The 15,584-nt window shown below is 52.8% G+C and overlaps 1 protein-coding gene across 3 annotated transcripts; it reads left to right on the forward strand.

Moving 5' to 3' along the window:
* The first annotated feature begins 208 nt into the window (after nt 1–208).
* HNRNPL (heterogeneous nuclear ribonucleoprotein L) lies at nt 209–14,700 on the forward strand. Of its 3 annotated transcripts, none has more exons than XM_060000061.1 (13): nt 209–244; nt 4,724–4,842; nt 5,464–5,701; nt 5,832–5,917; nt 6,910–7,006; nt 7,093–7,165; nt 10,468–10,539; nt 10,651–10,931; nt 12,007–12,128; nt 12,419–12,620; nt 13,460–13,517; nt 13,620–13,715; nt 14,294–14,690. In XM_060000061.1, exons 3-13 carry the CDS (start codon nt 5,477–5,479, stop codon nt 14,350–14,352), a joined length of 1,371 nt encoding a protein of 456 aa, XP_059856044.1. In that variant the 5' UTR covers nt 209–244; nt 4,724–4,842; nt 5,464–5,476; the 3' UTR covers nt 14,353–14,690. The 3 variants fall into 3 exon arrangements, with proteins under 3 accessions (XP_059856044.1, XP_059856043.1, XP_059856042.1); XM_060000060.1 differs by lacking the exon at nt 209–244 and adding an exon at nt 2,522–2,794 and having other exon boundaries at nt 14,294–14,695; XM_060000059.1 differs by lacking the exon at nt 209–244 and adding an exon at nt 2,522–2,794 and having other exon boundaries at nt 10,468–10,931; nt 14,294–14,700.
* Nucleotides 14,701–15,584: the final 884 nt, after the last annotated feature.

The raw sequence follows: 15,584 nt of genomic DNA on the forward strand, positions 1-15,584 counted from the left end.
TTGAGGGGCTGGGGATGTTTGGGGAAAAGGGACGCGGAGTCTTCCCGTTCCTTTTTTGCGTTGTTTCCTCCATTCAACCGCAGAGCAACTCTCGATCTCCCCCCTCTACCCCCCCATTTTTTTTTTCCCCCGGGCTGGAAAGAGGTCGTGGTCCCTTTAAGTCCCGCCCCTCCCTCCCCCAAAACTTCCCAGTGTCTGCTCTCTTTTCGATCTCGGACGGCCGGCCAGGCTCGCCGCCGAACTGGTAGGGGCTGGGGGCGAGGGGTCAGGGAGGAGTGAGGGGGGATCCCAGGGAGGCGCCGCCCGGGGCCCGCGACCACGGCCCGTGTGCAAGGGGTGGGGGAGGGGCGGAGGCCGGGAGCGCGGGTGTGCAGATAACGCGGCAGCCCGGTCGCCAGCCGTGGGCGCGCTCGGGCGGCCAAGCTGCCTGGAACTTGCCGCGCGTGGGACGGTTCCGTCGCGTCCCGTCGGCGCGCGCCGGCGCGAGGGGCGTCCGGGCCCGGCGCGGGGGCGGGGAGGGGAGGGGCCCCTCTCTCCCCCTCCCCCCACCGCATTCCTCTGACGTCTGGACCTCGCGACCCCGCCCTTCAGTCGGAGCCGCACCGCCTTAATTCCGTCGCACTGATCACGTGTTGGAGGCGCTGCGCCGTCCCCCATCTCCGTTCGGCCGGCTCTTTCGGATCTTTTCGGGGTGATTGGGAGCTGATTTACATCTCCACCAGCCCACTCCAACTTTCGTATCTCCTCAAACCCGCGGACCTACCAGGACGGTCCCACTCCCTTAGTGCCACTGACCCCATTTCAAACTTAGTTTCCACTAGGACCCCTATTTCGGGAACCCCCTTTCACCCGAGTGGAAAGGTTCCAGAGCATCTTTGGTGGGCGTCCCCGCATTTACCACGTCTGTCTCCTCTCTTTCTAAGAGCAGCGTCCCCTCCTCCTCTACCCCCTCCTCCGCCAGCAGGCAGCCCCATAAGGTTAAAGCCCTTAGGGCGGGATCCTAGGTCACCCCCCAGCCCCGCCCCCAGGTTCCGGCTGTTGGGCGTCGTTGCACCTTAGACTTGGGAAGGTGTACTCTGCGGGGTGGCCCTACCCGCCTCGGAGGAAACAAGGCCCGCCAGACGCTTAGAATACCCTAACTACTCCCCTTTGCAGAGTGCTGGCACTGTGCCGGGTGCTGTACCTGGCGCTTGGTAGGGTGGCCAGCTTCACTAAGGCCGAGGCAGAGACCACCGCTCCCTTGCTCACACAAGCACTTCAATGCTACGGAAAAAGCCACCAAATTGTGACGACCCAGAGTAGTAAGGGCTGTCGCGTAAGAACCATTGGCCTGAGCGATCAGGGGTTATTATGGGGGAAGCCGAGGGTCTGGGCTGGTAGGGACAAGGAACGCTTCTCAGAGTGAGCAGAGCACGAACAAGAGAAATTTATTCTTTAGCTCTGGCAGGAGGAATAGCGGAGAAAGTGTTCTAGTTGGAAGGGCCTGCTCGGGCCAAAGATCCAGAGGTGCGCGAAAGATCCTTCCCTTTCTGCAAACTGAAAGGAGTTATTTGTGGTTGAATTTAGTGGTAGAGTGGTGAAAGGACGCCGGAGAACTGGACTGGGTCATAAGATAGTCGGCAATAGCAAATGGTTTTATACTGAAGGAAAGGGTCAGATTGGGTTCAAAAAATTTTTCACTGGCGTTGTGAAGGTTAGAGATGGAGAGGAATAGAATATAGTGATGGAGACAGAGCTGCACTGGCAGTTGCCCTTCTAACTTAGTTTGCCCTTGCGGGGCTGCTTACAGCAGTAAATAAAGACCCAGGATACTTCAGGCCTTCCCTCCTTTAGAGGGTCGCCCCGCCTCCAGAGGCGCCTGAAAGCGATTCGCGCATGCGTCCTCTCCTCCGATCCTTTCCTAGACTGCGCCAAAGAGCGCCTACGGGTCAGGGATGGGCTCTCCTTTTTCACCCAATCAAGGGCCACCAGTGGTCCTACCGTCTGGTGAGAGGACTCTTTCCACTCTCAACTGACTAATCGGGCGTCTTGCAGAAGATGGACACCTGCAGTAGCCAGTGGAGAGAGGCAAAGGGGAGGGGCCTCCTTGGTTCCTTGCGGAGAGGCGCGGGAAGGTAGTCGCTGTGACGTAAGACTAAGGGCTTTCGGTTTGATGGATTAGCGAGAAGACCAATGAAAGTGGGAAGGAGGCGGGGCTTTGGGGGAGAGTGGGGAGCGCCGCTCCTATCAGGTGCTCCTAACGAGGCCAGGCGGTATCAGAAATCTGACCAATCAAGTTGGAGTTTATTTTAAGGCGGCGGGGTCGGAGAAATGACTGGCAGAAAGCGCTCGCCTATAAGGAGTGTCCCAGACAAACAAGGGCGGGCACTCCTGCAGAACGGCGTGAGCTTTACCCAATCGTTGAGCAAGGCGTATGGAGGCTTCCCCTCCCCCAGCGGCGGGACCACTGGCTCCCCCTATCGGGTGGGGGCGGCCGGTGACGGGCGTGTCCCTCCCCCAATGAGAGGCGGGGGGAGGCGGGTTCTGGACCGCCATGTCGCGGAGGCTGCTGCCCCGGGCGGAGAAGCGGCGTCGGAGGCTGGAGCAGAGGCAGCAGCCGGACGAGCAGCGGAGGCGGTCCGGAGCGATGGTGAAGATGGCGGCGGCGGGCGGCGGAGGCGGCGGTGGCCGCTACTACGGCGGCGGCAGTGAGGGCGGCCGGGCCCCTAAACGGCTCAAGACTGACAACGCTGGCGACCAGCATGGAGGCGGCGGCGGCGGTGGAGGAGCCGGGGCGGCGGGCGGTGGCGGCGGGGTGAGGCCAGGGCCCTAAGCCGGAGACGGCCGGGAAGGGAGAGGAAAATTCTCACGTTGAGAACATTTATTTTGGGGAGAGGGGGGCTATGCGCACGCGCCCAGGCCCTCGCGCCGTGGACGGGGTGGGGGAGGGGAAGGCGTTGGGGAAACGGCGGGGTTTGCGCGAGGACAGGCGCTTGCGCGTGCGCGCTCTACAGAGCGGGGTGTGGGGGGGCGGAGGAAACTGCTCGCGCTGCAGGTGGCGCAGTGCGCAGGCGCCGCGGGCTGGCTTGTGGGGCCCGGGCACGCGGTCGGGCCGATTTTTTCTTTATCATTTTCTTTTCTGACCCCATGCGCAGGCGCACTTCTCTTGCCCGGGCCTTGTGGGTGGTTGGGGGCGGGGGCACCGCGTGAGCGGGGAACGAGTGGGCGGTAGCTTTTTTCCGTGCCTGAGTGGGGTATTCTGCCTGATCGCTATTTGATCTTTGTAGCGTCATGGTTTGTCTCAGTACAGAGATTGATATCTTTGAGGATATTCTCCCAGTCCAGAATATCTGCCTCATTTTTGTGGGCATTATAAACCGGAAGAAAGCGTTGTGAGAGGTCTTTTTAGCCGTTTGGAAGTTGAACCAAGCTTTCGAGTTATCACAAGTTTGCTTACATTTTCTGAGGGTTAACTGGGTGCCGTAGGTTTGATGAACCCAAATGTTCCTTGAGGGGTGGGCACTTTGTAAGGGATTCAGCCTCTTCAGTCTCCTGCTCGGAAAAGACAACCAGTTGTTACTCCTGGCTTGGAGCCCATTCCCTCCTCCTTGGAAGTTCCTGAAGCCTTGTCTCGTTCAGCCATTTGCAGAGTTTTCCACGGTTTAGCGGTGCTCTGTAGCCGTGATTTACTAGCATTTAAACCATGCCAGGCCTTGTTGCACGCATTTGAAAGGTATCTTAATTGAATTCTTAACACTCCTCTATGAGGTAAGGAATGGGCTTACTATTCCCCATTTACAGAGGCGAGGTAAATTCCTTTAGGTCTTGTAGCTAGTGTGAGGAGGGGCAGGGATTAGAACTCAGGACTGTGGAGCTCCAGGTCGCTGATCTGGTAACCCTCAGGCGAGTGTGGCTCCTGTGGTTTGTGTGGTTCATTCCTGAAATAGAATCCAATTCTGCCCATGTTACATGGGCTTCTGCTTGGTGGTTCTCACATGGGAGGCTGGGCCCAGAGCCCAGGAGAGGTGGAGAAAGTTACTTTGCTCTTTCTTGATTCCCAGACACTTTTGTCTGTGGGTGGAAAGATACTTCCCCTGGGAAGGGAACTGTCTTGATTTTTAGTGGTACAGGTTGGATCTTCTCTTCTTTTGAAAGACTTTACTGTCTTTTTCGTTAGTCTGACCTAGGTAGTATTTTCCAATACAGATTTTGGTGAGAGAGTAAAGACTAGACGCAGACAAGACTGGCCTGGATGCCACGGTGTCTGAGGCACCTGCTGGACCTGGGGATGAGTGGTGGGGAGCAGCAGTGCTTGGCTGTGTGGTGATCGTAGGTTCCTCCACTAGGGGAGGGGCAGAAAAACTTGGGTGAATGCAGCAGAAAATTGAGTCCCCTTTCCAAGCCACTCTTTTCCCACATTTCTTTGACCAGTGGGAAGAGACTGGTGCTGGGAAGACTGTAAGATGGGACTTGGGACTTGTCTGGTCCTCCATTTTGCCTTCATCAGAAACTACAGTAAGAGCCATTAGGTATGTGGCCATACACTCAGGCCTTCTGCTCTGCTGGCCCAGAATCCTTTTGGGGTGATTGGTTGAATTGCTGCCTCTAGTTGCCTGCCCTGTGTGTCTTTTCTGGGTGACACACTCGAATGTTTTATCTGTCTGAGTCCCCAGTGGCACAGAAGCCAATAATCCACCATCTTGTACAGCAGAAAATGAAGTCTTATTTTTGCTTCCTTTCTCAGGAGAACTACGATGACCCGCACAAAACCCCCGCCTCCCCAGTTGTCCACATCAGGGGCCTGATTGACGGCGTGGTGGAAGCTGACCTTGTGGAGGCCTTGCAGGAGTTTGGACCCATCAGGTACTCAGCTCAGAGGCCAGGGGTTGGGTATTCAGCTGAGTTAACTCCTTGGTGTCCTGTGTGTCACCGGGTTTCTGGTTAGAAGTAATTCGGCCATTTCGGTCCAGGTTCCTTTAGCTAGGTCCTGGACCTCCATTACTCCTGGGGTTAGCCATTGTACTTGGATAAGTTACAGCAAGTTCCGTGTCTTTTCCTCCTTCCTTTTTTTTTTTTTTCTCATTCCTTTTTTTTCTCTCTCTCTGCCTTGTAATTTTGGCACATGGTGAGTAATGGGAATAGAGTGGTGAACACCACTGTCTTTATTCCTCCCAGACAGTTGCCTACCCAGAGTGGTCAACACTGTGATAGGGGAAACCCAGGCGTCTGTGGGAGGCATCTGACTCGATCAGGTGAGGGAGGGGTTGGGAAGGAAGGCTGCCCAGAGAAGCTGATGCCAAAGCCGCACACAGCTCTTCTGCTTGTCGTGCCACTTACAGCAAGGGGTGTTCAGGTCAAGAAACCATGACGGGCACAGCAGAGTCCAGAGGCCAGGGAGGAGTCAGATCACAGATAACTGAGGCCGTCCTCTGACTCTTGTCTCCATCCCCCTGAGAGGATTGCAACCTGTGTTCTCTTTGCCAGTTATGTGGTGGTAATGCCTAAAAAGAGACAAGCGTTGGTGGAATTTGAAGATGTGTTGGGGGCTTGCAATGCCGTGAACTACGCAGCCGACAACCAGATCTACATCGCGGGCCACCCAGCTTTTGTCAATTACTCTACCAGCCAGAAAATCTCCCGCCCCGGGGACTCGGATGACTCCAGGAGCGTCAACAGTGTGCTTCTCTTTACCATCCTGAACCCCATCTATTCGATTACCACGGTGCGTGCCAGTGGTTATTCGTTAAGCTGCTTCTGTGGAATCTCCCTCCTGCCTTTTCTCCCTGTCTTCTCCCATGAGCCAGACTGACCTGCCAGTGTCCCTTCATCTTGCTTGTGTTTGGTTTTTACAGGATGTTCTTTATACTATCTGTAACCCTTGTGGTCCTGTCCAGAGAATTGTCATTTTCCGGAAGAATGGAGTCCAGGCTATGGTGGAATATCCTTTGTTGGGAAATGGGTGTTCCTTGAGATGGGAGCTCACAGGGCTTGGTAGGAATCCATCTTTTCAATCAGCACGTGTCTCCTGAATGCCTGCCATGTGCCAGATGCCTTCATAGAGCCCATGGTCTCATGGAAGGGATGGTTAATAAACAATCACAGCTAAATAGGCCCTTGAACAGCACAGATTTGGACTCTGTGGGTCCACTTAAGGTGTGTCTCACTCACTAAGTGTATACGACAGTGTTAAGCCATCTGTGGTTGGTTAAATACATGGATTTTCAACCGCACAGAGAGTCGGCGCCCCTAAAACACACACACACACATGTTCAAGTGGTGTGTAGTGTGAAAGTACAGGGTTTAAAGTGTGACGGGAAAGAAGAATGTGCCCTGAGATACAAGAGGGAAGAACTGATATTCAGGCTGAGGACACCACATCTGCAGAGGTCCTCAGGTGGGCAGGAGCTTAGCGTTGCAGGAAGCAAACAACCTGACAACTGAAGAGTAGCTGACGAGGGGGAGAGGGTTCCTTAGGCCATCGGAAGAAGTTACGGCATCCCGGGCAGTGGGGTGAACTTGGGTCAGGGTGCAGTGGTGGGAAGTCACTGATGGGTTTTCAGGGCAGGAGTATAATCTAGTTAACGTTTCAGAGATTGTTCAGGCTTAGTCAAGGCGTGTAGAAGTGGGGGGGGCCGGGAGATGAGGCTGAGGAAGAAGGTGACTTGGCCCGTGAGGCTGGCAGAGAAGGTTGTTGCCGTGGGGCGGGGCGGGGGAGTACAGGTCTCGGAGGAGCTCAGGCCGCGTCTGCGCATTTGGGGCAGCACTCCAGCTGTGTCTGCACAAGTGGCTGGTGGCTATGGGCAGTGAACTAACCCCGGAGCCCGCTTGGAGCAGTCTTTGGGGTGCTACTTGTCCTCATCCCTCTCTGGTGCAACTTGAAGCTCTTTTCAGAGAGCTCTTGGGATGGGACTTTCCCTTAACTTTACTCACATTTGACTCTGTGCAGAGTGCCCAGCGGGCCAAGGCCTCACTCAATGGGGCTGACATCTACTCAGGCTGTTGCACTCTGAAGATTGAGTATGCGAAGGTAGGTCTGGGGAACGGCTGCCCCTTGTCAGCTTCCTAGGTGAGCCTGGAGCCTGGCTGACCTCAAGCTTTTTTTTGTCCCTGCAGCCTACACGCTTAAACGTGTTCAAGAATGATCAGGATACTTGGGACTACACAAACCCCAATCTCAGTGGACAAGGTAATCCTGACGGCAGCTTTGTTTTAAACATACCCGCCTTGCCTTCACTTGACTAGCGCACTTCATAGACCTGGACTCAGGGTTATGTAATGCCATTGGGCTCCTGTGGACATGGGAGGGCCTTGGGGATCAGCTCTTGGAAGATACACTCCAGTGGGAGGGGGTGAATGAGGGGCCTCTGTAGGTCCTAGCTGCTGCTTGTGGCCCTTTGACGCAGCAGAGGATGCAGGGTCAAGGCAGAGGCCTGGGTGGGGTGGGGAGCAGGGCCTCACTGAGCACAGGCCACGGCAGTGGCTTACAAACCAGTAGCAGCTCCCAAACGGATTCTGCTGCTTTTCTTCTAGGAGCCTGCTTAGGGTCACTGACCCCGTTCTCACTGGGCCAGGAATGGTCCTCTTGCTCTCCACTCTTGACAGGGTCTGCTTCTGGGGGGACAGATTGGGGATGTGACGAGGGCTCCCAGGCCCTTGCAGCAGAGCCTTTGAGCAAGTTGACCTTGTGGAGGTGAGACACCCTGGATTGGAGCAGGGCGGACACGCCTCACCTCACTTGTAGAGGGAATGCAACATCTCTGCAGGGGGCCCAAATGGACAACCCCGTTCCTAGAATCTGTCAAGAATGGTTTGCCTTGGATAGGAGGGAGAGGTGGAGCCTTGCCTTTGAAAAACAGCGGCGCCCCCTCAGCAAGACCATCCATCTCTGTTTCTGTCTTGGTCTGATACGTCGGACTAGGCCATGGGCTGAGGGAGGTGGCTGGTTGCTGACATCTCACAGGCCCCCGTTCCTAGGCAGGCCTGTCTTGTTCGCCCTTGCAGCTGGGAAGCCGTGGGCCGGGTGGGCTAGACTCTTCCCCAGGACCCTCACAATGGGCGCTGTGGGGCTCGCTGCCCCCTCCAGAGGTCAGAGACAAATTGGTGACCGAGTGAATGTACCAGAGCGGGCAATGGCATTACATGACTGCTAACAGAAACACGGCAACCAACCATTTCTTCTCCAAGGAACATAAATAGAAGATGTGCAGACCGGCAAGGGCTAGTGGCAGGGGCTGGCTGTGCATTGGTTTTGATGCCTCTCAGCTTTGGCCGCCCCCAGGCTGGGGGTCAAAAACGAGAGCTGTTGAGGTGACCTGGAGTGAGGGAGGTGCTTCGCCACCCCCTCGGGAACCAGACTTCAGCGGCTCTGCCTCTGCACATTGCTCACCAACACACAGGGTAGAAACCACTAGCTCTTCCTGGAGAGAACAGAACACGCAGCCTCCACCACGTCCCCAGAAACAGCCGCAGACTTGAGCTCACTACATCAAGAACACCACACCGCGCTCCAAGGAACAGCTACAAGCACAGAGGCAGACAGAGACAAAGAAAGAGACGCAACATGGCAGCAGACACTGCTTTTTTACTAAACATTAAAAAAATGTCAAAATCCAAGCAAACTTGAACCCGAAAATGTACACAGAAGTAGGAAACACAGAGAACAGAGCTCTCCCAGCCAGCCAGCGGCGCTCTTTTCGGAGAACGTTTCATAGACTGAAGTAGATTCCATGGGCCTCCAAGACAATAGGATCCTCTCCATTCCTCGCCATGTGGGTTTGGTTTTTTTTGTTTTTCGTTTTTTAAGTCCTTTGGTTTGGGGAGGGCCTTCTTTTTTTTTTTTTTCTGTTTTGATATTTTTATTTTTTCTGCAGTCATCGGCTGCCAACATAATCTGCACCAACTGGAGATCAGAAACCAAAAAAAACCAAAAACTTAAACCACAACAGCAGCAAAAAAATCAAAAAAACCAAAACAGACCTAAAACCAAACAGCCAAACAGCTCAGAGGTACACAGTTACCTGCTGGCGGGTAACTGGGAGTGCTCCCAAGGCCAAAAGCGCGGGCATAGTGGGGCCACTGGCACACCTCATAACCAGGAGACACGCACACGGAACGCTACACAGCCAGAAGCACCGCACTGCAGCACACAATGTGAGGAGGTGACAACATGGAGGGACACTACCCACTTCATACACCTTTATTTTCCACTTTTCTGATATCTTCTGAGGACAGAACATCTGTGAGCCATTTTTGATTTAATCAGAACATTGACTTTTAAAACAATTCTTTAAAAAAAAGTTGTATCGGATGTGTACCGTAACTTGTATTTATGACTGTAAAACCATGTGATGCAGGGTCGCAGTGTATGTTTGATGGGACGCCATCTTTCAGAACTGTGCTAACTCACTGTTGAAGCGTCCAATGGTAAGAGAAAATACAGATTTGTTTTTTGTGACAAATGGACATTGTACTCTGTACTTCTGCTGTAAGTAGCCCTTTTCCATCTTTGTAATGACTGTTGGAAAACAAAACCCAGGCCGGGTGGCAGGAAGGGGCAGTGTTCCCGAGCCCTGGGTTTTTGGAGTCAACCAGGCCTGGGTTGAAGTCCCGGCTTGGCCACTAACTTGCTTTGTGACCTTGGGCCAAAGTGTATTATAACTGCTCAGTTAAAAGTTAAGTGCTCATTTTCCTTATCTGTAAAACGGGACTAAAATAGTACCTACCTCATAGGGTTGTTGTGAGGAATTTAAGAAACGGTGATGTCTGTTTGTAAAGTACTTAGCACAGTGTTTGCCACTCAAGTGCTAAGTTAACGGTAGCGATTTTGAACTGCAGTTGGGGTTGGGGCGGGGTGGAACTGCGCCATTGTCTGAGACTGTTGATGCCTTGTACATGACTGCTCATTTGAACTGATGTTGATGTCGCCCTGTTTGTCCTTTCCTACAGTCCCTCTTCTTGGGGTGGATGTGACTAGAGGGGAGGGTGACTGGTACCAAGATCGAGAAAGTCTTCTCTCTAGAGAGTGGGCCCTAGCGCACTCAGACCCTTGGGGCTTTGTGGGCCCAATTTTATTTTTCTACCCTTCTCTGTGTTATTTTCTGGCTCTTAACTCCTTTCCCTTCATTGGGAGTTATTTTAGAAATCTGTTCCCGGCCCCCATATCAGCTTCCATAGTGGCTGCAGCTTCCCCAGAGGGGGAGCTCGGGAAGGTGAGAGGCCCGGAACCTGGCTTCATCCTTAACGGATGAAGGAAAGCAGCCTGCTTGGAGTGGGCGGCGGGAGGGACAGTGGGCTCCACCCTTGAGGCCTGGGCTTCATGCCCACCCTGGGTCCGGCCACAGGAAGGAAGCCCCAGTAACCCTTGTGAGGAAGGAAAGGCCGCTGCCCAGGCCCTCAGGAGCTGAGGGACGCTGAGATCAGCCTCTAGTCAGGAGGGAGAGAGAGAGCTCTTTTTCCAAGTTAGGTTCTAACTGTTCTCTCTGTCTGCAGGTGACCCTGGCAGCAACCCTAACAAACGCCAGAGGCAGCCCCCTCTCCTCGGAGATCACCCCGCAGAATATGGTGAGGGCAGGGGGTTCCCCTCCGTGGACTCCCGTGGCTCATGTGCCCCTGCCCGCCGCCCGACGCGCAAATTCTCACCCGTCCTCCCTCTCTTTCCTTCCCACCCCCCAGGAGGGCCCCACGGTGGGTACCACAGCCATTACCATGATGAGGGCTACGGGCCCCCCCCACCTCACTACGAAGGGAGAAGGATGGGTCCACCAGTGGGGGGTCACCGCCGGGGCCCAAGTCGCTACGGCCCCCAGTATGGGCACCCCCCACCCCCTCCCCCACCACCCGAGTATGGCCCCCACGCCGACAGCCCTGTGCTCATGGTCTATGGCTTGGATCAGTCTAAGATGAACTGTGACCGGGTCTTCAATGTCTTCTGCTTGTATGGCAACGTGGAGAAGGTGAGCTTCCGCTAGGTCCACTGCTTTCCTTATAGACCTGGCAGCCCCAGGGGAGGCCCCGACCTTTTGGCCCCCCAGTGAGCAAAGAAGGGGGAAGGAGCGTGTTTAGGAGCAAGCAGGTCCAGAGAGGGTGACTAGTTGTAATCAGGTGACATTGCAGATGGATTTTATTTGGTCCTCATGCTATGTGGGTGATTTATTTTTTTATTTTTTTTAATTTTCAGTGTTTTTTTTTTTTTAAAAAAACAAGACTTTATCACATGAAAGTGTTAGTACTTAATATTACGTAAATATTACGGTGTATAAAATTTACCCATCACAGTTAAAGATCATTATGTCAGGATTTTCTCTGGAACACTTCAGATGATATGGCAACACTGAGCCTTCCTGCCTTGCCTGGGATAATAGTTGGCTGGGGCTGTCTGGTGACTGCCCACTTCAGACTAGGTCGTTTCTTCTGTCAAAGCCATCTGGGTCCTAGAAGCCTTTGAGTTTACAGCCCCTGGCCTGGCCCATTAATATTAGCAGCTAATAACGTGTGAAGCGGGTTTTTTTGTACCACTGTTAAAAGTGCTTTAAATGTTGTAAGTTGTTTCATTCTCACAAGAATCCTTAGTGAGACAAGCAGGGGAAGTAAAAGCATGGGGGGCAGATAACTTGCCCAGGTTCACATGCCTTTTTGTGGAAGCAGGACTCAGAGCTGACACTGTTTTTAGTGTTTTTATACCATAACCCACATAGTCATGACTCAGTATCTGTATATATGTCTGTTGATGGAAATAGCTGCTTTTTTCCTCCCACCATTCCTGCTTTTCTGTTGTGCTTTGTTAAATGGCCCGCTCATGGGTCAGGTCCTGAGGTTAGGGAAAGACTGCCTAGTCTTTGCTGCCCAACTTGGGCTGAGCACTTGCTGTGGGCCAGACATGCTTCTCTGTTCTCCTGGCTCCTCACAAGTGAGGAAATGGAAGCCTCGATCCAGAGCAGGAGTTGACTTCCTTCTGACTGACTTGGAAGGGACAGGAGAAGGGTCTCTGACAGCTGGGCGGTGGTGCTGATCACGGCTACTCTCCTCAAGGTGAAATTCATGAAAAGCAAGCCAGGGGCCGCCATGGTGGAGATGGCTGATGGATATGCTGTGGACCGGGCCATCACTCACCTCAATAACAACTTCATGTTTGGGCAGAAGCTGAATGTCTGGTAGGTACCCAGGCTCCTCGTGGAGGGTTGGAGAGGGACTGAGGAGAGGAGGGAGGGGGAATGGGGCCCACTCTGGACAGAGGTCAGAGGAGCACAGAGAAGCCAAGTGCTTATCCAGGCTGGAGTTGGGCGTGCAGGTGTGTTCCCAGATGCTCTTCTGAAACAGCGGGCGAAAGTGTGTCGGCCTCTCCTCAGCTGTGGCATACAGTGCTGTCAGACAGGAAGGAGGCCACAGTAGGAGGTGGGGGACAACTTGAGGTCTGACACAGGGCTCCCCTTCCCTCCTGCAGTGTCTCCAAGCAACCAGCCATCATGCCCGGTCAGTCATACGGGCTAGAAGATGGGTCCTGCAGTTACAAAGACTTCAGTGAGTCAAGGAACAATCGGTTCTCCACTCCAGAGCAGGCAGCCAAGAACCGCATCCAGCACCCCAGCAATGTGCTGCACTTTTTCAATGCCCCTCTGGAGGTGACTGAGGAGAATTTCTTTGAGGTGGGTGCCATGGACTTGGTCCTTCAGCGTAGCCATCTGAGGAGGCCATTCATTTTTGAATTTTAACGAATATCTATTGAGTTGCTCTGCTGGGCTCTGGGTTGGGTGCTAGGGATGTAGCAGGGACCAAGAAAGGCTCAGAATGGCACCAGACTTCCAGCAGCAGTGGAGTTCGCCATGCTGCTTGTATTTTTGGCAAGTCAGAGTGGCTGCTCATTTGCCTTGAAACATTCCTCCCGGTCTGGGTGACGGACTGGTGATTGGAGTCCAATCTCGAAACATCCACACTGTCAGGCCATCTGGGGCCTAGATGACATTAGAAGGGAGGGTCCCATTATGGTGCTGTCAGGGAACTGGGGCAGCTTTGGGGAAGGGTGGAAGTCTGACTGTGGAGTTGGACTTTGGGCCTTACTGTGGCCTGAGGTGTTGCTATTCGGTTTAGCAAACATTTACCTAGTGCCAGAACACACCCAAATAACAGCTGAAAATGGGAAACTTAAAAAGCAGTTTCCCGGTTTTAGGCAACAAAATAGCTAAGAGCAGTGTTTCTCAACCTTTGGGGGGATTACAGGGACACCTTAGAGCGTGTGACAAAAGCTTAGAAACTCTTGTCCCGAAAAGTCCAAGTGTTCAGCTGTGGCGTGCTTCAGTTCCGCCATGTGGCACTCCTTGTGTTTCTAAGTCTGTCTGTTCTTTGTTTTTGTTCTGGCCACGCAGCATGCGGGATCTTAGTTCCCTGACCAGGGATCAGACCCATGCCCCCTGCAGTGGAAGCGTGGAGTCTTAACCACTGAAACACCAGGGAAGACCTTTGAGTCTGTTTTCTGTTTCTGTTGCAGATCTGCGATGAGCTGGGAGTGAAGCGGCCATCTTCTGTGAAAGTATTCTCAGGCAAAAGTGAGTAAACTGCCCCACCTTCCTCGCCCATTTCTTGACTGTAGATGGGCAGCTCCCTGGCTTTTGCTCAGGTCAGCCTTAAACCTTTGTTTTTCCCATCAGGTGAACGCAGCTCCTCTGGGCTGCTGGAGTGGGAGTCCAAGAGCGATGCCCTGGAGACTCTGGGCTTCCTGAACCATTATCAGATGAAAAACCCAAGTGAGTATCTGTGGGTCCTGCGGTCATCCATCCCCCTTGTTGCTTAATGGGTTGGCTCGCTTCGGGCCAGAGCCATCCTTCCTGCCATCAAGATAGGGCCCCAGGGATTTCCTTATTGTCACTGACACAGGCAGGTGGGACCTGGTCCCCAGGAGAAGCAGCCTGATGTTTCATGTGGGAGGGCCAGCCCAGCTGCTTGCTGCCACCGGCTCTGCCAGCTTGGGCGTTGCTCAGGCTTGTCCTCCAGGGAGCTGCCATTCTCTGTGCATCAGAGGCTGGCTCAGTACCCAGGAAAGGGGGCTGTAATAGCCAGCAGGTGAAATTTGCCCACCCAGTTCCTGGGCAGGCCTATTGTGCGCCAGCTGAAAAGCTGGGAATGGGATCCTCCATGGAATTGAAGGAAGAGGAGAAATGCCTTGTGTGTTAGTCTTGTTTTTGAGTCTCAAAAGTGGCAGTGAAGAGTTTGACCCTTGCAGTTGAATTGCAGAAAATGAGAGGTGTGTGCAAAACCAGGGGACTCTGGGTGGGGGGAGCATCCAGAGAGGGGTCCGGTTACACCTCTGTGCTCTCTTTTGCAGATGGGCCATACCCTTACACCCTGAAGTTGTGTTTCTCCACCGCTCAGCACGCCTCCTAATTAGGTGCCTATGGAGAGTCCCACCTGAGCAGGAAAACATTGCTTTCCTTTATGCTGGTTTTTTCTTTTGTTTGTTTTGTTTTGCAGATGTTCCTGTATTCCTTTTTTTTTAATGCTAGGTTAGTAGAGGCTTAACCGTAATGGAAACGCTGGAAGTCTAAAGGGGGAGGGGAAGGGGAACTGATATCTCCCAAGATTAACCTTCACTTTTTAAAAATTATTGTACATGTGATTTTTTTTTTTTTTCCTGTTCATACATTTGTGCTGTCCGTGTACTCTTGGCACATTTCAATAAAATTGTTTGGAAAATAAACGTAGCACTTTCTGGGATTCTGGGGGTGTCTACTTCCCTCACAGTCTTCTGAAGAGGGGCAGGCCGGCCAGGACACAGCTGCAGCCCTTCCAGAGGGGCCGACCCAGCCCTGAGGAGCAGTGTGGGCCAGAGCTGCAGATTGGGAAGTGATGAAGGGTCTTGAGAATCTGGGAGACCTGGTGGCATCCTTCATGGGCTCTACCCAAACAAGCTGGATCTAGTTGAAGAGTTTTTTTTTTAAGTAAATAGTTGAAAAAATTAAATTGAAGAGATTTTAAAAAGAAGAAAGCCTTAATCTTAAAAAGTAAACACCCGCCTTTCTTTAAGGTTGGAAAATGAAACCTCAAAAGTGAAAGTCATCTCCCCACTCCCCTTGAAAACAAGTTTTTCTTTTTCCATAAGGAAAGTTCTATTTGCATATGTGTCTTAACAGAAAATGCTTTGTACTGTAAGATGTTCTCATATCACATGAGGGCAACCTCATTATCTTCAGTCTTACACAGTATCTTGTGTGGATATGTCATAATTTACTTCGTTCTGAAGGTAATTTCCAATTTGCTACTGCAAACAGTACTACTATGCATCTTCATACAGATGTTATCCAACTTCCTTGATACTGATCTGGAGGTAAATTCCTAGCAGTGGAATTGCTGGGTTAAAGGATACATTCAGTTGCAACTTGATAGATATTCCCCAGTCTTGGTGTGTGGGAACTTGTGCTTATGGTTGGGGCTGGGCCATATGGGTGGAGGGCAGACGATAACCTGAAAGGGAGCCGCCTTTAAGAACCTTGACTCATACTGGAGGGAAGAGATCCTGCAGAGAGGAGCAGGTCAAAAAGTCCAGTTCCTTGTGTGCGCTTGAAAAAACCCACTTTGCTAATTTCCTGTAGAGTTTTTAAACATTAACATCTACTGAA

Source organism: Delphinus delphis, chromosome 20 (assembly GCF_949987515.2).
Source record: "Delphinus delphis chromosome 20, mDelDel1.2, whole genome shotgun sequence".
NCBI classification, from domain to species: Eukaryota; Metazoa; Chordata; class Mammalia; order Artiodactyla; family Delphinidae; genus Delphinus; species Delphinus delphis.

What these genes read in the sequence shown, in the direction of transcription:
- HNRNPL (XM_060000059.1), top strand. Translation starts at nt 2,534, where the DNA reads ATGTCGCGGAGGCTGCTGCCCCGGGCGGAGAAGCGGCGTCGGAGGCTG. An exon ending in GGAGTCCAGGCTATGGTGGA is followed by an intron (nt 5,918 to 6,909) that starts ATATCCTTTGTT and finishes AACTTTACTCAC; the next exon opens with ATTTGACTCTGTGCAGAGTG. An exon ending in TGAAGATTGAGTATGCGAAG is followed by an intron (nt 7,007 to 7,092) that starts GTAGGTCTGGGG and finishes TTGTCCCTGCAG; the next exon opens with CCTACACGCTTAAACGTGTT.